This window comes from Charadrius vociferus, unplaced genomic scaffold (genome assembly GCF_000708025.1).
Source record: "Charadrius vociferus isolate BGI_N301 unplaced genomic scaffold, ASM70802v2 scaffold325, whole genome shotgun sequence".
NCBI lineage: Eukaryota > Metazoa > Chordata > Aves > Charadriiformes > Charadriidae > Charadrius > Charadrius vociferus.
In genome coordinates this window covers 1,794,344-1,820,299 of record NW_009648526.1, presented here as the reverse complement: position 1 = coordinate 1,820,299, position 25,956 = coordinate 1,794,344, and the positions used below count along the sequence as shown (strand labels likewise).

The following is a 25,956-nucleotide window of genomic DNA, read 5'->3' as shown; positions in this document are numbered from 1 at the left end:
TTTAAGTGAGCTTTGAAGTAAAAATTTAGGATAAGGTTGAACTGAAGTACTGAATGCTCTATGAAATTTTGTTGAACATTCTGTCCCCATTGTATTCCACGGGGCTGGGATTTCATCTTTTTCCTGTGAAGAACATACTTTGATACTTACGGTTGACTCAGAGTTCACTTACGTGCCAACATTAAGTAGTCTAAAAGATGTTTTGCAATGACAGAAGTTCTTAATGCTTGTAAGGCGCTCTCTAGCCCTTGTTCTGGAAACTAGGTAGTAGGATTTCATGTTTGCTTGGATGGTGTTTCAGTTCGTTTCACAGGGCTGGATTCTTCCATAGGATGAATTCCTTCACGTGTCACCAAAAGTACTTGCAGGAAGGGAAGGCTTTGCAGAATCAGATCCATACAGTGTGAAATGAAATTGTAACATACCAGATTTTTCATTAGAAATACATTGCCCTTGGCTTTTGTGTCATAAGATGTGACGTAATTTTATAATGCACAAACAGCAGTTTGGTTTAAGGTAATTTTTTACTACTTTTTCTTCTAGGACAAGTGCTACTGTATATTTGATTATATAATCAGTTCTTTGATAGGCTAAGTACTATGAATAAATGGTATTTAAATTATTCTTTTAAAATTGAAAAATCAAAGGACACTATATGTTTTACTGTCAGGAGATCAGTTGTACCGCTAGCCTGTTAAAAACAAGTTGGAGATGGAGGTTGAAACAAAACATTTTTCTAAAATGAGTAAGTTCGGGGGAGAGGGGCAGGAATAATCACCAAACAACTTTTACCAGGCTTGCTAAAATGATGTGGTTATGATTGTGGTTGCAGTGTTGAAACTGAAGTTCTTTGTTTTGCAGTTTAGAGATCACAGCATAGTGTGCTGTGTGTGCAGTGATCACTCAGTAGCAGTTCTACACCTTCAGAGGAGAGTATGTCTCTTACATGCCAGAAAGCACCTGTTTCCTGTGAAAAAGATAAAATTTGACCCCGTTGAAAATCTTCTAATTGTTGGATGTGAAGATGATTCAGTTTATATTTGGGAAGTTGAAACAGGTAATAACACACAGGGGTGCTTTTGTTCACTTTTCTTAAGTTTTGTTTGTCTGTCATGTGGTGTTATGCAAATGTAATTTATAGAAGAACAAATGAGAAATACTAACACATTGAATATATTAGAGAGTTTAAACACTTATATAAACAAGCAAGAAATAAACTTTTCCTATGTTTCAAGGTATGTCACTGATAAAATACAATAGCTTATGTCAGATCCTGACAGTCAGGCGATTAGCGAACACTGCAGTGAATTGAGTAGAATATTTCTGGAAGCTATAAATAAAATGTAAGTTATTCTCTTTAGCCATTAAAAAGAATGAAATTTTCAGCCCTAGCAATCCCAAGTTACAGCACAAAGTTTCGCTTTCTTCAGGAAAATAATAATGTGAGAAACCTTTTGAGTTAACTCATAGTTAATAGTTGAAGATAATTGCAAAGCTCACAACTCTGTAGTCAGGAAGACCAAAACTGAGTCTTTCAGGCTAAAGCGTAGGTTCCTGGGTGATTTGGGAGTGTAATACTGATTCATACGGGTAATAAATGTAGTTATTTGACAGACCAGAAGGATTAGAAGCTGTAATGGTACTAGACATTACAATACAGTGTTTCTGCATGATTCAGACCTGTGTCGCCTGCAAGGGGGGAAGCGCGTAATGAGTCTAGAACCACTGAAATGCAGCATATTAATACTGTGTGAAAACATAGTTTTACTAACATAACGCTGAAATCACAATTTACTTGACAAGTTATTACAACACATTTTCTAGGCTGTCTGCTTTGGACAAAAAAATCCCTTGTTTTAAAGTACAAAATACCTGTGTTTAATGAAGGACTTGTAATTTATGCTGCGCTCATTTTGCCAAGTCTGTTGTGTTAGTAAGCTATTTAATATCATTAAGCTACTGGCATAGGAAATGCCTTCTGGTACTTACTCTTTTCCCAAATGTACTGAGTTGCTTCTTTAAAAAGTTGTAGAATAAAATTAAATTGAAGTAACAATTGCAGTCAGTTAAAACCCCTGGTTTTACGCTGGCATGTTTTCCTATAGCTACTCAAAAATAGGAAGTTCTCTTACTAAGTTCTCGTATTTTTGCACTGTATTTTGAGATGTAAAAATTCTTTTACATCTTTTTGTTCAATAACTTCAGTAAAAAAATTAAGAGGAGAAGGTGTGATCTTAGGGGACTGCTGGATTGTATATAATGTTGTGCTTATTTTTCTTTGCTCTCATGTTGTTACTGAGTGACTATATGATGGTTTTGCTTAAAATTTTAGCTTTAGTTGCACTGCTGGGAAAAACAATACAAGGTTAAATTTTCAAAAGTAAATACTAGATTCTGAGTTAGGGTATTCTAAACTTGTTGTTCTGCTTTTGTTTGTTATTTCCTGTGTAAGTTTAAAATATCTTTTTCTGTTAAATATCTAAGATTCTTCTCATATGTGTTCTGCTATTTATGTAGATGCATGATATTATAGTTTTCAGTGCATTTTCTCCAGTCAGAAGAGGGCATGGCTTCTACCCTTCTGCTCAGTCCCCTTACTGGAAGGTTTGTGGAACAGTACTGTCTTGGGATCTTTCTTCCTGTCTTGTCGTTCCTCAGATTCATTTTACTAGTCTCTGTCAGCATATCTGCAATATTGCAAATAATTAACTTCCCTCTCTTCTGTTCTCCTCCCTGTAAAACAAGAATGCTTCCTCTGCAATGTGTTCTTTTCTGTTTCTAAAGGTATTACTAGATCTCATGATTATTATCCCCTTTAATGGCAGTGTGCATTTTGTCTATGCAAATATTATTTCTATTAACAGTAAAAACTGTAAGCTATATCTGCCCATGCTTTAGCATAAAGTAAATGAAACAGCAAAAATGAGAAATGAATTTGATTCTTATCACTGCCTAACTGCTTGTTTTTTAGCAATTGCCAGAAAGTCACCTTTACTAGTGGTAAAGTATTAAAGGTAGAATGGAAATATATTGTACTAGATCTCTGTTGTAATGAAGCGAACTAGAGCAGGCATCTAAATGTTTAGCAATCATTAATAAGTATTCAAGTTTTTATGGAGAAGTTTGTGACAATGCTACCAGTCTCCAGCTGTTATATCTAGCTGTTCATTGCTCTTTTAAAACTAATGTTGGAAACAGTTGAGAAATTTAAGGGGGAAATCTTGATATAGAACGTTTTCTTTTCTTTTACACTTAAAAAGGACATTTCTCAAAAACATGTAACTGTAGGCAGGCTGTTTCCTAAGTACATACTAATTTGAGAATGAGAAATCCTTGGAGGTCATTATACCTAAATGTTTATTAGTATTTATTGTAGAGTCACCTTTTAACCAAAGGATTAGTGTGCACTTGAAACTCTGCAATAAAATTGAGCAAAGAAATGTAATAAAGAACCACAGAATGTTTTGTTTCTTTATAAGACTGTTTTCATAGCTATTATTTTTAACTGACTTGCATCAGTTATTTTCTATCAGAACTTAATCTTATTGTTTAAAAAAAGGAAATACAAGAGAGATTAAAGCTCTAAAACACTGACACTGGGCGTGCAATGATTCTTTTTCATACATTCTTTTATGATGGATTTGTTATGGATCCATCATAGTCTGTGCTGCTGTTACATGTGTAGGATACAGTGTAACAGCTCCTCAGGTGCTCCTGTGATGTGAATTAAGGTTAAAGCTCACAAGGTGGCAGGTCTTAATGTGCCTCTTGATAAGGCATTAGATTCTAAGGGGACTCAGATGCCATAGTATGTCAATGCAACACTTAATTCCCTTCTTAAAAAAACAAACAAACAAAAACTAAACCCAGACAGAAAAACCCCCAAACCTCAAACCAACCAAACAAAATAACCCCCAAACTTTAAGCCAAAACAACTATGCTAATGGCATGAAAAAGTATAGTTTAATTTGTTGTAGCACAAAAAGTTAATTTAAAAGTTGAATTATGAGCAAAGCTTATTCTAGAGCTGTAGAGGCATCATGAAATACAGTAGTTCATATCAAGGCCTATGTTCAGTAGGACTTGTGTTGCTCACTAGTGTCTGCAGGAGAATAGCAGTGTACAACAGAATTCTTGTGCACTAAGAGGGAGGTTATGTTTTGTACTTAACTTTCACACATAACATCTTTATTTTCTTTGTATTAGATTTTTCATGGACAGTGTGTATTCTGGTAAAAATTGTGAGGATTTAAGTATATCCCACATCTGGAAAAAAAAATCATGCAAGTTCCCAGTTTTTTACTTTTTCAGCCTCTTGGTATTCTTGTAACTTCATGGAATGTATACTGTTAACTAGAAATAGTGCTGACAGGTCATAGGTATTCCAGACTTCTGGGGCTAAGTAAATAATTGCTAAATAATTCACTCTGTCATTTTTAAATTGAAACTTTTGGCTGTTGATTTAAAGTCGTCATCTGTGTAGGCCTGAGAAAAGGCAGTTCCATGTATGGTGTTAAGAGAAGTCCAGGTCTGCACTGCTCAGGAAGGTATCTTGCAGGATTCAATGTTACTTAGGCAGTGTAGGTCTTTGAATTAACTCCTGACAAGAGGGGAAGCTTTTATCCCCACAGTGTGGTGTAATGTGGTTCTTAGTTTAAAAACAAAACATGCCAAACAAAACAATTATTTCTTTCCTAGATTTCTGGACAGTAAATATTGTGGAATGAATTCAGTGCTGCTGCTGCTGTGTGTGATTAACAATGTGGAAAATGACTGACTCATTAATTCTGTAGAGACGCTAGGACAAAATGCAAATTGCTGCACTTAACAATATAAGAGCTAATAGTTTCTATCGCCATACAATGCCCAAGGCAGCCCAAAGAAGTTAAAGACCTTGAGACGTAATTCTGTCTCAGATGCAACTTTATTTAGTACAGCTAGATAACTTTACACTAAAGTATCGTGAATTCTTTGGAAATCAGTGAGAGTTAATAGAATAGGACTGTAATAGTACCATAGAGACAAAAATAGGAGTATACTTTTAACTGTCTCTCCTTTAGTGGTAAAAATGCTGCCTGTTTCAAAATTAAAGACGAAGTACATTTGATTCCTCTGCTTGTGTATATTACATATTCAGAAAGGGTGCAGATAGATAAGTGGGATTTTCTTTTTTAATTGCTGCTCATGTGTCTTTTGTTACTAGTATCGAGTAAGAATGAGAGCTGCAATCACCACTTCTTAAGAAAGAGTGGGAACATGTGATGGGATGCAGTTGTTTGCTATATGACAAATTAACAAATTTTTTTGTTGTTGTTCCTTTTATGCATTGGTAACTAGAAGATAATGTCTAGGGTGAATGTCTGGGAAAGCCTACTAGGAATATACTGTAGTTGGTTTAATGTGAATTATGTCTGTGTTGCAGGAGAACACAAGAGGTCATGGCGTTGATCCTTGAAATTGGCCTGACCTAGATCAAGAGCTATGTAGATATTTCAGTGCCATTCAGGCAGATGAAGCATTGTTCAGATGTATGCAAAAGATGTATACAGCATCACAGACAAATCTCTGCAGAAATACAGCAGCCTTTCATTATGATTTTCCACTGTTGGCAAATGAAGAGGCAGTCATGCATAGTACGACTTGCCTATACAGTTACCTGTCAGCATGTTCCCTGACTCAGTTAAATTGGATAAAGTTTAAGTGGTAGCCTTGTGCTTGGATTCCATTACAGAAATGGACATCAGATAAAGTTTTTGCTGTTTCGATAGTCAGTGTTTTGGGGTTTTTTTTATTTTTCTTCTGGCTATGCAGTTAGCTTCATGACTGAGGCTTTGCCTCTTTAAATGAAAGTCAGTGGAGGACCTGATTTTGTGTCAGACTCATATATCACTGTTTGTAGCTTAAAAAAATCTGAACAGTCTTACTCTACTAGAGTTAATGGGTAACTGGGAAAACAGCCAGTCTGTTTATAATTTCAGGCTGTGGATTAAGGAATTTCCATGAATATTTCAATATTTACACTGTTGTAGAGTCAGCAATAATTCTGTTGAATTTGATAAATGACATTACAAAAGTTTAGGGGCATCTAGTACCTATGGCTGTCTTTCACTTATACCTATTTAGCTGCAAAACTGTCCTTCTACCCGCTAATTAAGAGGATGACCTCTTAAGCAGATCAGAGACTTCATTATGCATAACAGTTCATCGTCCAATTTCCTATGACAGAGGCTGACACGCTTTTTCAAAAAGCATTCTGAAGTTTTTCAAATATTTAAGTAGTCTTTTAGCATAATAGGTTTCATTATAGGTTTTTTAGACTTTATAGGGTGAAAGAAACACACAGATTAAAGTCCAAGTCACTACTACTTAAGTGCTACTTAGTGCTACCGAGCCTGTATTAGGAATAGTGTGGGCAGTGATTGTCCAGCTGTACTCAGCACTGGTGAGGCCGCACCTTGAATACCATGTTTAGTTTTTGGCCCCTCAATACAGTAAAGATGTTGAGGTGCTGGAGTGTGTCCAGAGAAGGGCAAAGAGGCTGGTGAGGGGTCTGGAGCACAAGTCTTATGGGAAGTGGCTGAGAAAACTGGGTTTGTGCGTGGAGAAAAGGAGGCTGAGGGGAGACCTTACTGCTCCCTACAACTACCCAAAAGGAGGTTGTAGCGAGGTGGCGGTTGGTCTCTTCTCTCAAGTAACAAGTCATAGGACAAGAGGAAACAACCTCAAGTTGCCCCAGGGCAGGTCTAGTGTGGATATTAGGAAAAATTTCTTCACCAAAAGGGTTGTCAAGCACTGGAACAGGCTGCCTGAGGAATCGGTGGAATCGCCATCCCTGGAGGTATTTAAAAGACAGGCAGATGTGGTGCTGAGGGACATGATTCAGTGGTGGCTTTGGCAGTCTTACGTTAGTGGTTGGACTCAATCTTGAAGCTCCCTTCCAACCTAGACAATTCTATGATTCTAATCTATGATTTTAGTTCACATACAACTTATTGCACCCTCTCTTCATGAGATTGTCAAGTACACCTTAGTTTATGGGGTCGATGGGAAGTTGCCCGAGTACAATGGGCTGCCTTTATTTCAAATAAATAGGCATTTCAGCATAATTTATGCTGAAATGTTAAATACCATGAGTGTAGTTGACTTCAAGTGGAATTTACCTTTTCTAACTTGAGATTTCTATCTATACTTAAGACCTCTACCTGTGAGCTAGTAGTTCATGTTGTTTTGTAATGAGCAGGGGGAGGTAGGAATAAGTAAAAGTCTGTATCTTTTCCCCGTTGACTACACAGGGAATCTAAAGAAAAGGGGGAGGAAAAAACCCAAAGCTAATTGCCTGCTGCTACTGCAGGCCTGGAATAAGATAAACTGAATCCCATCCTTTTAGTCCTTTGGTTTACAAAACAAAGTAAAATTATTCTAAGCTTAAATGTTGTTATTGCACATGAATGTGGGTAGTGATACAGAGAACAATACAGAAGTCATAAACTAATATCTGTGTAGCTTAATGTATTTTGCCTAAATTTTAATATATGGATAGAGCAACTTTCCATTACAGTGGAATATCTTTCCATGACAATAAATATTGATCTAATAATACATTTGGAATATTAATATAACATGTGTACAGGATATGTTCCAAACTTATGTGTGCTAGAAGACAAATATGAAAATCAATAACAAATTTTGTTCTAATTAAAGTGCAGAATATTTCTTCCAATAGCCACCACTTGAAATCCACTTCAATAAGGAAATTAGCTGCTATCTATATTGCTTTTACATTTTCCTAAGCGGTTAGCTTTGCTTTTTTTAAAAAGGTAAATATCGGTACGATAAGATGTAGTCATAAAAGGATCAGTGTGTTTTTTGTTGCTGAATGCAGCATATGGCAGCGCATCTACCAAGCCACATTTCTAACTAATATGTATCAAGAGTGAGGAAGGAATGGGCAGACTTTACAGAGCAATCTTCCTTGCTCAGAGGTAGCAGTCTTCACTTCATCAGAGGTAGATTTAGTCTTTTGGTTAGTATTAGTTTAATGTGAATTTATTCCTTGAAGTTTGTCATGCTTGCAGAATGAATCATCTACTAATTTCCTATTATTTTATTCTGCCTTGCAAGTCTTGTTCTGTTTTACTGTTTTCCAACATGCTTAGTGTGACTTTAAAAATTGAATAACATCCCTTAACAAAGCTTTTTGTTCAATTAGCATAATAATAGACAGTTAACTTTACACTGGCTACGTTGTGTTTTTCATGCTCACCCAGGGAATGCAGGCTTTGAGAACTTCCTTGCATGATGCTAGCCCCAGTGCAGAAAAAAATTGAAACACATGCCTAAAGAGTATTTCTGCTGAGGTCAGATCTCCTGCATAGTCAAAATTAAGTGTATGCTTACAATCCTTACTAGAAAAGGTCATAATCATCAATAAGTAACACTTTGGATTTGTGTAGTTGACTGGTTTTGAAAGATTGTGCCCAGTTAAGTCATTCAGATGGCAGATTAAATAGTTTGAATAGAGAGTAAGAAAGATACCGATATAAAGGAATTGAGATGTATTGGGGCATTACTGCACTTCAGTTTGAGAAGACATGGTGGCTTAGAAGTCTTACAGGCTGCTTATCTGGATACACTGGGGATTGTCTTGCTGCGGTGTTGTCTGACACTGTCACTACTGTTACTGCTAATATGCTATATTAGAATAAATTCAAGTACAGATATGGCTCACTGCATTCATAATATCAGTGTAAACAGTACCACATGTGACGACATCTGTCCAAAATACAGAAAACCTCCTTCTTTGATCTTTTTCAGAGGGACTAGTAAGGGTGCTTTCACATGTTATTGTATTAGTGCCATTAATTTTTCACTACTTGTTAGAAGCTGGTTTTTTTTAAAAATGGTTTGTGAGCTCTAAAACGATAGTTCAGAAAACATTGTGTCATATTCAAAACCCTTAACCTGGGGGATCTTGCTTTTTACATGCAAAGGATTATTTTTTTTAATACTCAAAACTTGATTTCTTAATTTTGCAAAAGCACTGAATAATCTGAAGGATGAGCCAGTTCTTCAGGAACAAAAAAACTCCATTAACTTTTCTGATTGAAAATATCTAACACATTTTTACAAAATGCTTTTGATAAATTATTCATATATCAATTTCAAATTCAATACAGGTTTTTTTTCCACATTGTGCTTGCTATCTGTACAAAAGCTGCGGTGATCATGGTGATTTTTAGTATGTAATCTGTGTTTCTGTTAATGGCAATGGTGATCTTACTGTACCTGCTTGAAATGTGCACTGCTGGGAAAGATAATTCGTAAGATGATCTTTGATTATAAATGTTATAATAAGCTTTTTAAGTTAAGTACCTGCTTGACTTTTATTTTCCTTTTTGATGACTATTCTCACCCCTGAATTGTTTATGGATCATTATCTTTTACTTGTTAATATTACATACAGAACAATGAATTAAAAATAAAGGACATAACTAAAGTTTTCTACATAAAATTGAATTGCTATAGATGACAATATAAAGATAAAAACATAGAAATCATTAAAGTACAGTCATATAACTCTACATTTCATAAATTACTTTTCCTTCAAATACATATCTTAACATCTCTAAGCTTTTCAAAGCTTAAGGTTAAGACCATTTGTGCAAATCAAATTGCACAAATCTAATTTGTGCAATTCTGCATTTAGTTTTCTTTTCATGTAACTCAACTCCTCAGGACAATTGCTAAATAAATATCTATATAATATTTTTTGTCCGTACTGTTTAACATGTATTGCTTTCCCTTTTTCAATCCGTTTATGAAAACAGAATCATAGAATAGTTTGGGCTGAAGGGACCTTTGAAGGTCATCTAGTCCAACCCCCCCAAAAAACACTTGTATTTTGCCATCTTGGTTATCACAGTATCTAAGTGCTTAGTTACAATATTTCTGTCTTTTTCCAGTCAAGTGCAGAAGCATTACGGTTGTCTCAGCTTCTAATTTCTGCATGTAAGCAAAGCAGGAGTCCTAAAAATGACAGTGCTTTATGTAGAGTTTTTTAGAACACTCTAGGTGTTATATAATTTTAAAAAAACATGTTTTAATGTATACAAATCAACAGAGACTTGCATAAAAGGGCTCTTACCTTAATTCAGAGACTTCCTTTGCTATTACTCCCTCTCTTTGCAAACTTAGCATTATGTTGGTACTTACGCATAATTTTCTACAGGTGTATAGGTTGTATTTTAAGAGGTAAGTGAAAGACTATCACTGCCATTCGCTGTAACAAAATTGACTCTCTCTCATGTCGGATGGATTCTGTATAGACCTCTCTTGAGCAAACGGAAAAGGTAATGGTGCTTCAATTAAAATTGTCATTGTGGTGGGAACAGGACGTCAGCATTGACATGTATTTCACAGAAGTGTAATGTTCAGCTTTGAGTCTGAACTATAAGGGATGAAGATTTTATGAAACACCCACGTGTTTCATGATTTTAATGGTTTGAAATACTTTTGCTGAGAAACAAAATAAACACCCAGCCACCCGAATGTAGCTGTCAAGCATAGAAAAGTTTAACTCAAGCATTTAAAAGCTACATAGGTATCAGTAAATTAAAACAGGCTTTCAATGAGATTGGCAGCGCCCATAAAATATACAGTGTCTAACATTAGTCAAATCCATCTTTGTGATCACTTCTATTGCAAAAAAAAATCTTTATAAAAAAAAGGTTAGTTCAGAAATACTCTGAAAATATTTCTTGCTTTGTTAATGTGTCACATTGAGTAATTTAAACTGTTACATAAAACCTCTTCTATTTCAGAAGCATCCTTGCTGTGGAGAAAATGAAATTGCTCTGCATGTAGTGGTGTGTTAGATCAAACCTTTGATCGTATTGATGGTCAGACATGCTGGAACATTTTCAAACACTGCTTAAAGATAATTTGTATGTAGTTATATATACTCCAATATTTTTATAATTGGTGCCAACAATAAGAAGCTTTATAAACCTCTGGTAAACTCTGTGCAAGTATCACATGAGTTGCAGATGTGTGGGCTTTTGTTTTGGTTTGTTTAGGTTTTTTAAGTAGACCCTCATTTAGTGTACGTGACAGCTTCTGTTATCTGGGAAAGAAATCAGTGATTAAACTTTTTAGAAAATTAAGGTTTAGGTTTCATCAGGTGGCTACGAGGAAATAAGTTGTACAGTTTTAATGAATCTCTTAAAACTGTATCAAAGTAAAATTGGTCATTAAATTACTATACACTTGTGACTATATAACTGTAGATGCACACTTATGACCATTTTGTCCTTGCAAAAGTCAGTCTCTTCTGACATCTTAATTTTCCATTTCTGTCCCTGTGTCTCTCCATCCTTCTCTCTTTTTCTCTTCAGGTCATTGGTCAGAATTAGATTTGAGCGAGTGAGTGTGGTCTAGCTGATAAGTCCCATTGTTGCATTTTATATGCTGGAGGTTGTGGTGTAGCTAGAGTCAAAGTCAGAGTGGTCACTACCTCTTTCTTTTCTCATTCACCTCTGCATAGCCTAAAGAGCTGGGCTGGTGCAATACTCAGTTTTGGAGTAACTACACATGGTAAATCTTTTGTGAAACATACTACATGTGTATTTTTTACACGCTTGGGAGTAAAAAAGCCTGGCTAACAAAGGTTCCCTGTAGGGTTCTGTGCCCTGGTCAGAAATCAGTCATTTATATATACACAGGAGTAAGATGCAGTAGTTGTGAAATGGTTTTGTTAGGAAGGGGCATCTGGTTGATACATACAGTTCATGTGAGTGGGGCAATGAACTTCATCTTTAACTGATGGTAAACCATAAATCTTCAAAATTATGAAATGCTGAAATTGTGATAGGTGTTACTTGATAGAAATGCCTATAGAGATGGTTTAGTGAACTTGTGTTAGACATTGGATAGTAAAATCAACCTTTTTATAAAATTGCTGTAATTTGTGTGAATGAAAATATTCAAGGCTTTTGGAGAGATGTGAGTTTTTCAGGAAGAGATGGTATGTGACCAATTGCTTCATTAATTTTTGTGGGTTTTTTCCAAGACACTCTGAAGTTCAAGTAAAATTTCTCATTTCAGTCTAACCCTGTGCTTTAAAAAAAAGTCCTGTCATTCAGTCAGCCTTGTACGTGTGCTCAAATTCTACACATACTGAATTCACACCCACAAAATATCTCTGCTTTCCTTCATTTTAGAATTGCACAATAGTGGTAAGCAATGTGTTTAAATAATAGATTTATCTTAAGTCAGGTATGCTTGTGAATGCACCCAGAATGTGGGCCCTAAAGTCTGTTTGGTTATACAAGAAAAACCCCACTTTTGTACCTACTCTTTCTAATATTAGGACAAATAGGTCTCATTTGATATTCCTAACAGTGATCTGTCAAACAGTTCGGCTAGCCTCTCTTCCATCCACCTCTCCACCTTTGTGATACATACATTACCTTTATGGATGTGGATGCTCTTCTGTCCATCTGTGCACGTGTAGGACTTAAAAGCGGTACCTTTCAGCTTGTTAGAGCGGCCTGCTATTAAGAAATCCCTGATCCTAGCAATCGGAGACCTCTGTGTGTGAACTTATGTCTTGCTTACATATATAAGTGCTTTTGCCTATATGTATTGATTTGGAATACTTTACAGGAAGTTAGTGTGAATCTTGCCATCTTTCAATCTGTAATTAAGTTGCTGTTTAGTTATTTTGTTAAATCACTTTGTAAACCTTTAAATTGGTTAATGATGTGCTGCTAAAATTCAACCTCTTGATCCACCTCAAATCACTAATAAAGTTTGAACCGTGTCAAATACTTAATGATGAAGAATAGCCCTTACAAAACTATGGCTCAAATATTGAGTACCCTGTTGCATTACTAGGAGGAGTTAATTGAAGACTGTGAAAGGCTTGTATCTCCCCTGAAGGGAGCTTTTCATATTTGGAAAAAGGCTCTAGCGATTTAGCTCTTCTGTTCTTAGGTCATGGTCTGACCTTCAACATTAATAGTCGGGGCAGACACCACGTGGGTTAAGATCTTGATTTCTCTCCCCCCTCCACCTTCATGCTGAAGAGGTATCCTTAGAGAAAGGGAGAACCTGCAGGGAGGGAGTTAACCCAGCTGTGCGCTATTGAACTGAGAAAAAGGTAACTTCTTGGGCCAAGAGTTGTTGTAATATTAAGCACTTAACGTTAACCAATTTCTAGTTTAGACAACCTTTGTCTAAGAAAGCAGCTCTGTGAAGAAATTCAAAGTATGTTAAATGGTAAGATACACGATGCAAATGATAACATGCAGTAAGATGGAAGGTTGCCATTTTACTGCAGTTTCTCTGCACATCTTATGCTGTCACTTGAATCCCTTTTTAAAAGACATAAAGCATGAGGAAACATTGGTTAATGTATTTTGAAAATGTGAATGATTCAAAATAAGTCATAAGCATAAATATATTTTGTAGTAGTTTAGTGTTTTTGGGTTTTTTTGGTTTGTTTCTTTTAATTTGTCAGTCAAGTTAAAACTTTACAAATTTTTTACCTTTTATTTGGCATTTTATATTTTATATATGTAAGCTTCAGGTCAGTCTGTAGCTTGTACTTGAATATTTCATGGTTATCTAAATTTGAGTCCTTCTTCAGTAACCACTTATTGATGTAGAGTAAAAGGTAGTGGAGCTTGGAAAAGTCTCTCAGGAAAAAAAAAAAGCAATGTCATCTTTTGTTCAATTGGCAGAAGCTGAGGACACACTCTATGCTGAGAATAGTCTGGTATTTTTATATTCATATGTATACATACACATGCCTACTTTTATGTACTTCATGTCTAATAGGTGGAACGTGTGCAATTTATCTGTGTGTTTAAAAGGATGCATTTCTTATAGTTGATCTTTGTTCTTATTTTATTATTAATAATGAAGTAAAATTATATATATTTAAAAAAAACCCAGCCCAACAGTGGAAATGAGAACTGATTGACACGGTCAGTGCAGTCAGACAGAAGAGTTCATGCCAGGGAGGGTTTGCATTGCAGACGTTAAGGCATGGATTCTTATCCTTATGCCATATTTCCGTTGGTAATAAAGAAATAGGCAGAAACTGCTCGCATCTTTTCCAAGCTCAGAGCTGGCCACTTCTTCTGTTCAGCCCAGTTGAGCACATTTACTGTATCTCAGAAATTCCTGTTACAGAATTATTGTCCTTTGCTGTTTAGAATAGCTCAAATGGAGTCAGGAAGAGAACAGGGGACTTTTAATGTCCCTTCTGGGGTGTTGTCTACAGCAGAAATCCTGAAATGAGGACTGGCTGCATTGGAGAACTGCTCTTTTTACCTACATACGTAAACCTGCATTATGAATGATATTCCAGTAGTTTTCTTTGTATTGTTCTTCATTGCTTTCTTAAGCTGAAGCATATTCTCTCAATAGTTTGCTAATGCTATTCTGAAAATGTGTATTCTGAAGAATGTCAGTAACGTACAGCAGTTGGACTACATGACAGAAGTCTTCCAAATGCAAAAATCATTATGGACTGTCTGCCAAGAGACTCCACATGCTTCTGTAAACAGTGCTGTAGTCACAGGGCATCTCCATTGTTAATCTATTCCTATATATAAAATATCCTTTTAAATAGTATTAGATTTTAATAGGCTGAGTTTTGTTTCATCTATCCTGTTTCTATTTGTTAGATTGCATTTACTTTTGTCCTGATACTGCTTGGAAACATATATGCTTGTTAACACAATGGTGGTTCTATCCGGTTTGGGCCATTTGATATCAGAGTGGTAGCACTAGCAGTTAGGAAAAATTTTTCAAGCTTGACCACTGTCTTGGAGCAGGATCGTAGACTTGTAAAATTCAAGCATCTTCCAGTGAGGAACGTAAAACTTCTCTTTGCCTGACTCTACCAGGGTAGAGGAAAGTGGGTGGGAGTTCCTTTTCGGATGAAATATGTAGTTACAGAAAGGAAGATCTTGACAGAAAATAAAACAGCTAACGTTACACATGATACTTGTTCTGAAAGATGAGGTTTTTGGTTTGGCTACTACTAAAGAAAAGGATTTGTTCTTGACCACGTGTTCTTTTTAAATAAATGGTATTCTGAACCCGTTTTTCATTCACAGATCACTGTTGTGCTGTAAGATTCAGCTGAGTTACTAGGTCACCGCAGCACCGCAATATTGAGGATTTTTCAATACTTTAGCTGTGACAGCAAACAGAAAGCACTGGAGCCTGATGATATGACAGGTCACGTGATGTCAGTGAATACCTCGTCTTGAGGCAGGATAATATGCGTGACCTCCCCAGTAAAAATACATCATTCAGTAGGAGCAGAACCTGGAGAACTGCGTGGATGGTGCTAACGCCAAGAGACACAATTTGTAGTACTTGGTCCAGAAGAAGAATAAGATGTTGTAACAGTCTCTAACCAGTCACATCTGGTGGTCCAAAGCTGCCCAGGAGAGTGAAATCCTCCACTCTTGTCTGTTCCTGAGACTTGGTTGCCATGGTCACAGCTTTAGAGAGATAAAGACTTTATTTTCCTGTATTTTGTATGTATAGTAGGGGGTTATAGCAGTGGTGTTGCTGCTACATAGAAAACCCTACCTTTTCCCTTTCATCCATTGTTATTTTATGCTCCCCTATCAAAAGTTTTTGGGCTCATTTGTGTTTAAAATACTTCAGGTTTGAGAGTTGTCTTTATTTCTGTCCTCTTTCCTGTATTCCCATGTGCAGGCTCTGTCTTTTCTTACTCTGTTTATTTTTATTTTCCTTTAAAATCAGAGACAATGTGTTCCTAACAAATAACTGTTTCTGGAACAATAACCACCCTGCCCCAGTATTCTTTTGACTGTTTGCACTGATTGGAATGCCTTTGTCACATACACAGGTTTCTCCATCCTTCCCCCCCCCCCCGCCTCATTTGTTTCTCTTAAAGATGTATTCAGGAATCGCAGAATACAGATACCTTCGTTTAGTTTGTCTCTGCCACCTACTCACTCTGCAAATGATTATTTTGGGCTCTTCACAAGTGTAAAGTACACTGGATAAAATAAATACTTTGTAATACTTTCATGGTCACCTGCTCCCTTCCATCACGCTCATTTTCCTATGCAGTTAGTGTCCTTTTATTGACGCTCCAGGTACACACACAAATCTGTACATATGCATGCATACGAGATCCATGATCAAGAAGTATATGCAAACCAGCTTGTTTTGAAGAAAGGCACCGTCTTCTAGAAGGTACTGCTTGTAAGAAATTTGAGATAGCCGTTATGAATGATATATGGATAGATGATTTAAAGTGGGAACTCTTAGTTTTTGAAATTGATTTTATGATATCATAGTCTTCTGTTATGATATCATAGTCTTCTGTCAGTAAGAAACTAAGCTGGTTGTCTAGGGTGTTGTTTTCTATTCAATGTTCCTGTCTATAAATGTGCTTTTAAAAAAAATAAAATAATTTCTAACTCCTCTATGGGAGAGGGCAAGTCATATTTCTTAGCTAGTATGAACCCAGAAGGGATTTTTTTCAGTTAAGTTAATTTTGTCTTCTCCAAACTACGCATACAAAATAGTATACTTCCTATGGCATGATCCTGACACACTTAGAAAAGGGTTTGGTAGGTAGCAGAAGCGTTCAGTAACCCAGCAACCTGTTCAATTGTTTCTCAGTTTGCATCCGTAAGTCTATAATACATAGAAGCACATCTGTCACAGTTGAAAATAAAATATATACTTTATATATTTTGCATACACATCTATATCAATTTTATTTCATGTACATCATGACTACCTGATTATTCCATTCGGGCCATGATCTTGAAAGGTGAAATGCTGATGCTCCCATCTTCTGTAACTTTTACCCCTTCTGGTCGGTTTCTTTTTCTTTCAACTGAAACTTTTTTCTTCAATCAGAAGTTGAAAACTTGCCTTGGAAGCTGTTGCCAGGGAAGAAGCTCTGATGTATGGAAACTTACACAAGTCGTAAATATATTTTCATTTTTACTCCTGAATGTATATGCATCTATAGGAGGATAAAAAGTCAGGCAACTCACCTTGATTTTTGTTGGAAGCATGGTTTTATCCTCTTTTGCTGCTGTAGTATGACAGCCTTAATTAAATGCTTGTATTCTATTATCTATCCAGAAGATTCTTCTGCAAATAGTCCTGCTCTGAGGGATGACTGATGGTGAGGCACTCTCAGATGCATCTACAGCTTACAAGACCTGTTTTGAATTTTTGAAGTTCTGTCTAATGCTGAGGAGTATGTATAATCAGGTCTTTGAAATTTAATACCGTGCCCCCAAAATTCTTGGGTTTATTAAAAATTTATTGTAATCTCTGCCTTAGTTCCCTACCCATAAAAATAACATGATACCCTGTAATTTCACAAGTATGTCATGGTAATAGTCTTCCTGAAGCACTTGAATAGTCTAGCAGTGAACTGCACTGATAAAAGGGGTACAGAAAACAAGGACAGATGTGTGTTTGTATACATACAAATCTTCCCTGCAGAGCGGACTTGCTGCAGAAGGTAGTAGAGAAAGCTTAGTCCTTCACAATCAACAAGAAGGGAGAACAATTACTTCCTTGGTGAATTTTGCTCATCTTTTGCTCTGAATGATGCAGGGAGTTCTGTGGGGAAACAGGACATGCTTATAGCTTGAAAGACTGCATTGTATATATAAAGAGGCCAAAATAATACTAGCTAAGGGACTGTATTATTTTCAAACTTCTTAACTTTACAAACACTATGATACTTTTAAGAATGTGTGTTTACTTGCATGTCTAGTATGAGTTGTACAATCCTTCCTTGTAGGCATCTATTACTGTAGTTTTTGTTCCTGAAATACTGAAACGATGCAACATTGGAGCTTTGTAGCCAGTATTGTTTTGAAGTGTTTATAGACAGTCTGACTGTAAAGATCTTTGGGCAATCTGCTTTCCTTCCAGTAAATATTTAGTTCTGTAACGATCCCTGACACCGGCTGAAAATCCTGGGGAGGAATGAAGAAGATGACATATTAAAAACAACTGGGCCTGATCCTTATTTTTTCACCGCAATATTATAGTAATCCATGGTATTCAGTTCATTTTGTAGGGGACAAAGAATCAGTTGCGTTACTTCCTTCTGCTCTGAATTTAAAGACTCTTGGCCATGTAAGCAACAGAGGTGATACTACAGTGAACAGAAATGGATGAGTTTCAGAGAAATAATTTCAGATAAAGAGATTTTATACACACTTGCACACAAACACTTATCGTATGAGATCCCTCAATCCCAGTCCAATATTTTTAGCAGGTGTTACTGATAGAACTTCAATGTTACACATTGTTTCTGGTATCAGTGAAGGGAAAATTCATGTTGTATTACTTGAGGCTACAAAGAATTCAAACTTAAGGGAAAAAACATTTAAAGTTACGGCAGATATTTAATGCTTTTAAAATCCTTCACATGTCTTTTATCTCTGATATTTATGGGGAACATACCATTTCAGCAATTTCTTACGAGTTCAGTTCCTCTGGGAAATGTGTAGTATCTAATAGGAGCTCATTTCAAATACGTTTAAGCTCAGTTTAAATATCTTTAATGTTAGTTACCCATTAAGTACTATTATTAAAATTATTACTAAATAAAATTATTACTAAAATAATATAACTAGGTATAACAGTTACAGGAATCAGGTTGCCTAGACCCGCACAAGTAATGAAATAGTCTCTGAAACATTGTATTCGTGTTCATGACTACTAAGCTATGTGTAGTATATTCAGGTGTTTAAAAAGTGTCAGAGATAAAGATGGTTTTTCGGAATGGAAGGAAAAAAATGAGCTTTCTCTTGCTATTTGTAATCTAGAACACTAGAGGACAGCACTAAAATATTACATAAATGTGTTATTGTTTACACTGCTACTAATGATACAGATACTGTGAGGGCTTTGTGAGAAGAAAACAAATGACACTGTTTTGAATGGTTAGGACAAGTGGTATTCTTCTGAAGTTCCTTTGCTCCTTTTGAAAATGCATCTGACTTCACACATTATATAAAATATCTTAGAATCAGACCCCCAAAACCTCAAGATATTTGTTGCAGTGATAGCTTTAGAAATTAAGCTTTTTTTTTTTTTTTAACATAGCAGTGCTGTAGATCAGACTCTTATGTAAGGTTACATTTGCAATTGAAACATTTGTAAATGTTTCATGATTTGTCTGTTCCCATGAAATGTACTATTTTAATACTGTGATGCATATGCTGAAATATGAAATAGTGTAGTTCCTTGAAAAAATTATAGCTTCTGTTGCATTTCTTTAGGTACGCTGGAACGACACGAAACAGGTGAAACAGCAAAAGCAATTCTTACTTCCATTGAAGATTCAGAATACTTAGTGGCAGATGCTCTACTTCCTGTATCCCAAGAGTCAGAAAGAAAGAAAAATGTTGGATGCAAACCCTCTAGCTCTTATAAGCATGGCATGGTCTCTCACAATCTTGCTCATACAGAAAAATCTTCAGATAAGGTAAGAATGAAGAGTGGAGCGTTTCTCAAGAGTGATGAGTTGTGATCCAAATTCTTTACCCTTTCACCTTCACTGATGTGTAGCCCTGTATAAGTGGCGTGGAGGCTTGGTTTTACGTTCCAACTGGCTCAGTTTTTATGCCTTCAGCCCCACTTCATAGAACAAGTTGGGGAGATGGGGGGGGGTGGGGTGGGGGGGGTGGTGCCTTATGCAAGGTCACCAGTAGATGATAGCAGAAGGGTTTTCTCAGACACTTAGTGCCCATAGATAGACCCTGTTTCCTCATGCCTCTGGCTTATGACTGCAACTATTAGCAGTATCCTCAGTACCAGTTCGGATGCATATGCCTCGAGAGAAAGCACATCATGGTACAATGCTACTGGCCTTTCCATTATTGCTTTTCTATGAAACTGCAGATTCCTGTTGTCATTCGATGCTAGTTTTTATTGGGTGTTTGTTTTCTGTTAACATCATCACAGAAAAGAGTGTAAGTGCCTTACGTTTATATTAGCATGATTAAATTTGGTTGTCTTATTGGTTAAAAAGAAGATGGCGATGTTCCTTGTGAGACATTGGGCTGTAAAGAGGTATGACAGTTTTCAGGAGAGTTTTGGCCCGGCACTGTACTTAGCTCTGTGTAACAATTTTTTTTACAGAAGTTGTTAACCCAAATAATTGTGACTGATGGAAAAGATGGGCTCTTTCTTTTTCTTTTGAAAAAATAATACAAGTAAATACCACACTGAAACGAATGGTAATGTACGGTTGAAACTGAGAAAATGAGTACAGAGACACCATATAATGAGAAGTAAGGTTGAAAATGCAGTAGTCAGTCTATTTGCTTGTGGCCTAGATATAGATATGTTTTTATTAGTTATTTGTAGATAGTTAAAAAGCTTGTACCTGCTAAATGTAAAATCAATTATTAAAACTGTCTCAAACTTGATAAAATCTCAAATGTAATGCAGTAGGTATTATCTTATTCAGGTTGGAAGATAATGGTGCATACATTTTTCTGAAAACCTTGTTTGTGCATCAGGAATGAATATATTCACCAAGCTCTTGATATGAGCATATCTTAAGAATAGGGCCTCAGTGTCGTTTGTTCACGTTTACCACTTTCTAATTAATGGGTTTGGGGAATTCCATTCTCTGCAATAAACCAAGGAAGTCATGTCTGCTATTCCTCAATCCTGAATATAGATAAAAAATATCTGCCCACAAGGATGGGAAGATGAAAAAGTCTTTCCCTCAATTTACGCGTGGAATCAGCCTTCAGAATGGTCTCTGGCCTTTTTCTGGCTTTATTATTTATGGTAAATGAAATATTGGCTATTCCAAAATTCTGTCTGATAAAGTACAGCCTAATCCAAGTCCTCATTCTTGAATTTTCTTTTCAGGTCTTTTTCTTTATTATGCCTAGAAATTTACATATAACTTTGAGTTTGTAATGATTTTTGTTTAACTCTTAATATTTATCTTTGACCTCTTATTAACCTTAGTCTGATTTCTCAAGTTCTTTTTTATCCCATTTTCTGAAAAGTCTTATTAGAGCATAATCCTGCTGAGCATGTTGTGGGGCAGATGGTGCACTAGTTGGCCATTGACACAGAATCTGATCTCACTGTTAGTTTATTAAAAGGAACAGTTTCTTCTTGCCTTTTTAAAGAAGACCAACAGAAAAAGTTATAGTAGTTTTGGTTATACCTATTACATTGAAAATTGCATTGATTTAACAGAGTGGCTGGAAAGAAAATGTGCTGTTCATGCAATATGGGAAAATGGGTTTGGTAAATTTTAAAGTGTGGAGTTTAATGTGCTTTAGGGATTATCATAATCTTAAATTGGAAGTAATATCACAATAGGTGGCAGTGGAGTTGTGATAATAATTTATTACACTTGATCAGACATCCATCTCGGCTTCACTGATTTCTCAATAAAATATTCCATTTTCTTGCGTAAACTTTGTTTGTTAATTATCTTGTCCCAATGAAAACTTTTTGAGAGAATATTGTTAGTCTCTTAGACTTTCCTATGACTGTCAAAATATCTCTTCCATTTTACCTTCTTTTTGTTATCATATTGTTATTTTAGTCCAACTTCCTAACAAATGAAGTTCTGTAGTTGGGAAATCACTTTTCATTCATCAAAAATCTGTCATGCATTATGTCCAGTGCTTTTTCCCACCTCCATCCCAATTAGAGCAGGTTCTGTAGATTGGTGTGGGAGATGCTGGAGGCTAAATGTATAGGGTGTAGCTGAACCTGGGAAGAATATAACAACAGAGGTTCCCTTAATGCTATTCCAGTAGCCCACTGCGGGCTACACAAAAGGAGTGTGGAGCTCTGTGGCTTTTTTTAACACTTTTTTGTTATTACTGAAATGAAGGCTTGTTCTGAAGTCCACTGTTTTTCTTAGTTCTTATACAGGAAACTTTTTTTTTTTAAAGGTTTTTCAAGAAGTGCTCTGTTGATTCTTTCGGGTTGTTGTGTTTTAGCATCTTGAAGTAGTCTCCTGAAGTTCAGATCCTATGAAATTAGTGGGGGTTCTGTGGGTATTAGAGAGTTCAATGTTTCATACCATATTAATAAGCATATAATGACCACACAGATGAAACTATCATGAAACTTTAAGATTATCAAAAGATTTTAGTATGCATATATACAATGAGCATTTTATCAATTTGCTTCTTTGGAAAATTGTGTATTAGAAATTGAACAACACATTAAATTGTTAATAACATTTCTATCTTAAAAAAAAACACCAAATGCAAAACCAAACAGTGTGGTCAATTTTAGTCTCTTTTTTAAGAATTCAACTTTAGAAGATTTATGTAACAGAAAAAATGAGGAGTAGCTATTCAGTCCTGTTGGTATTACACTTGTGAGTGATTCATATTTTGTACAATGAGGTGATCCACGTGAAGATCGCAAGTGAGAGTCAGCATTTTTCCTTAATATTTACTATTACATTGTTTTATCATTAATATTATATTTAAGGCAAAATAACATTTGTAAAGTAATGGTCTCTCTTTATCCTAAGAAGAAGGAAGAAAGATATCCTCACATAGCAGTCCAGCTTCAAAGGCTTTCTTTCAAAACATTTGTCATCATGTAAATCACAGATACAAAAGCAGAATGCTTTGATTTCATGGTGTTTTGACCATTTTAATTCTTTTATTGTGCTCCACGTGCCAGTGGGAGTACCAGTAACAGATGAGTGTGACAAATGCAGTTAACACAAGATCCATATTAATGTTGTCAAATCCCTTTGATATATTTAAACAGATTTTAATTATTTTCAATGTCAAAAGACCCAAAATATATAGCTTAATAGTTCCTCAAGAAAGCTTTACTTAATATGTGAATGTAAAACCTCTCATAAAAATGAAACTTTTATATTGGCCTTAGTCATTGACATAGGGTATTCATCAAGTCAGCAATTTGTGTGGCAAAGTGCCATTTGAATAGTGTATTGTTAGAATACTTATGGTCCACTTGACAAGGGCTCTTGCTGTAAATAGTGCAATTTGACTCCAGCTGTTAAAGAGTGGCTTTGACAGCAGCCAAATAGAATGGAGATGCTTTACTGCACCGCAGAAAAATCAATATTGGGTTCTTGTTCATAGTAACCTGTTTTTTCTTTTTTTTGCAGATTTATACAAGACTATCTAGAGTTTATTTGTGCAAGTTTAAATATTATTTTTTAAGTGGGTCTGTTTTATTTTCACATTAATGTTGGTGATGAATGATGCTTGTGTTTAGTTAAAAAAAAGACAGTACTTTGGATATACATAAACAATGTGGTAATCAGGTATTATTTCAGCTCTCAGCTTATGTGGATGGATATTAGGATGTGGGTGCATAAGTTATGTAACTAATGACAAAAAAAGGTCTCTTCTTTCTCTCTGTATTTTTTTCCTTTTTGTAGTGCTACTGTAGAATCCCTGTCAATTTTCTAAGCATAGGGTTTTTTTAAAGCAGATTTCTTTGTTGTTCTCCCTGTAACAACCCCCACAGATGTTGACAATCTGTAGTGCCATTGTAGATTTTCCTGAAGCATAGTCTTGCTGGTGCTGAACAGTTTTCCAGCAGTATTCAGTGACGCAAGGTTGCTATGATACCTGGCCAGTAGCAATAGGTATTGAATCACTGGTCTTAATTACAATAGACTACACACTAGATTGTGTGCTTATGGTGTTTATATGGAACTCGCTCTCATTATACCTTTAAGTCATACTTATATTTGAAAATTGGAACTGTGTGAAAAGCTGGTTTAAAAAAAAAAAATTAAAGTGCTTCAGTGCGTCATATGAAGATTTCATTGATGCACATAAAAAGCTGGATATGTCTAGGAATTGTTTTCCTGGTGTTCCAGAAACCTTTCCTATTTGAAAGTTTCCTAGCTTTTCAGCTTAAATAATTTGGATATAAATCTGTGTTTATCATGCGCTGATACCTCGAGTGATTTCAATAATGTAATTAGTGCTTCTTCTGGTTATAAATGTTGGACGAAGAGCAACTTCTAGAATCTGTACAATAATTGCTAAACCTTGGACTGCTGAATTATACTGCTGAACAGCTAGACCAGAAAAGGGAAAATTCTGCTGTGTATATAAGACAAATAAGACATGGCAGGGAGGAGTATGTATTTACATATGAACTTTTATAGGAATGTTCGGTATACTTATTGCTTGATATGTTAACTTGACAATTAATGATAGAAATTGCTTATTCTTACTGTTCTTTGAGCATTAATGTATGGTGCAGAAAGCAGAGTCAAAATCTCTAAATAAGGGTTTACATAGGATCTGTAAAAATTCATTTTGATTTATGCAGTTATTAGAAATAATTATCACCAGAGCAGTTAAGTACCAGTTACTACAACACTTGTAAATGCATTTTAAACATTTTAAATTGACATGCCTTTAGAACATGACATGTTCTAAAGCACTTATTATTCACTTATCTAACAGCATGTGTATTGTGCTCTAAACAAAATATGTAAACACAAGATGCTTCTGAAACAGAGGTATTTTGTTAGCAGGAAAGACAAATTTTGCCTTTTTGTAGTTGCTTAAAACGAGACATGAAAGTACAGAAATTATAAATAAAATAAATACCTACTTTGTTATGTTGCTGCACAGAATAAGTAAAAGACAAATGAAGACTGCAGGACAATAACATTTGTTTTAGTATGGTAAAGGATGCAATTTGCAAATCAAATTGTTATTAGAAGCCTGGAAAATCACTATTAGCTAAATCTTACTGATGGAGAAATTGATACAAAGAATGGAAGTAAGTTACAAGCACAAATACCAAATAATACTTACCCAATACGAAATCAGGAGTGGTACCATAAACAATGGTATGTTAGACATGGATTCCTTTTATTTCTCTCCTTTAGTAATATTTAGAGTATTATTATGAGGCATTCCAGATCTTGATCATTTGTATGAAGTGGATTAAGAACAAAGCAAAACAGAAAGTAGTAGAACACTTAAAGCTGGTAACCTTTATGTTGTTGCTGCCAGTGTAATTCTGATATTTTTTTTAACTGGGACTAGTCTTTAGAAGCTATATTTAGTGATATATTAAGTGTAATAGGAAAATGAGTGAAGAAACAAAGGTGTGTGTGTATAAATGTATTCTTTTCCCCCTGTAGCTTAGATGCAAAGCATTTCAGTATTTTATTTCCTATGAAATTTCGCAATTAAGTATTTTATCAAGGGACCAAGGTAGGAAAATAACTACGATGAAATAGTAACTTTAGAGTTATGAGATTGAATTTATACCAGTTAAAAGGCATCATGATCCTGAGAGATATTGATAGCTTGGACCACATATCAACTTTGCTGAAAGTTACTGCAGTTTTCTGAATTGGTCCACCAAATTAAGAATTTGTTGATTTCAGTGTTTTCTCCATGGATTTGCTTAAAGCAAAATAAAAGCAAAAAGATGCCATTGTGATGTTGTAGCACACTTTACACTTGCAGATGTGCATAGGAAGTAACACAGGCTGACAGAAATCTGAGAATAAGCCTTAACTATTTTATTCAACACTTTGGACACTGTTTCTATGTACTTCTACAAAGGTTTTTTTTCTGTTATAATACTGAAGGTGACTGAGTTAAAATTTCTGTTTTCCCTGCCTAGACAACTAATTGGACCCTGGACAAAAGCTAAAGAAGGTGCTACAGTGTCCTACTAGAAATAATTCTAAGGTCATTATCAATAGTCCTTGTGAAGTTTTTCACATTGAAGGACCATTTATTGAAGCTAACCTAGCTGTTGCTGTCTTCCTCTTTGTCTTCTCCCATACCTCAGCTGTCATGCTGCAATTGCCTTCTCCGTCCCTTGGAAACTGTAGCAAAGTTTGTAGGTTGGTTTTTAGAGACATATCTTTATGGATAAAAACATGCAGTTTCTATC

At 35.5% G+C, this 25,956-nt stretch overlaps 1 protein-coding gene across 1 annotated transcript in view; it reads left to right on the top strand.

Moving 5' to 3' along the window:
• Window positions 1–25,956, top strand: part of WDR72 (WD repeat domain 72) — a 114,870-nt gene that overhangs the window by 17,564 nt on the left and 71,350 nt on the right. Inside the window, exons 12-13 of the mRNA XM_009885723.1 lie at window positions 862–1,057; window positions 19,320–19,525. Of these exons, the coding sequence (XP_009884025.1) occupies window positions 862–1,057; window positions 19,320–19,525 (402 nt within the window). The remainder of the gene's footprint in view (window positions 1–861; window positions 1,058–19,319; window positions 19,526–25,956) is intronic.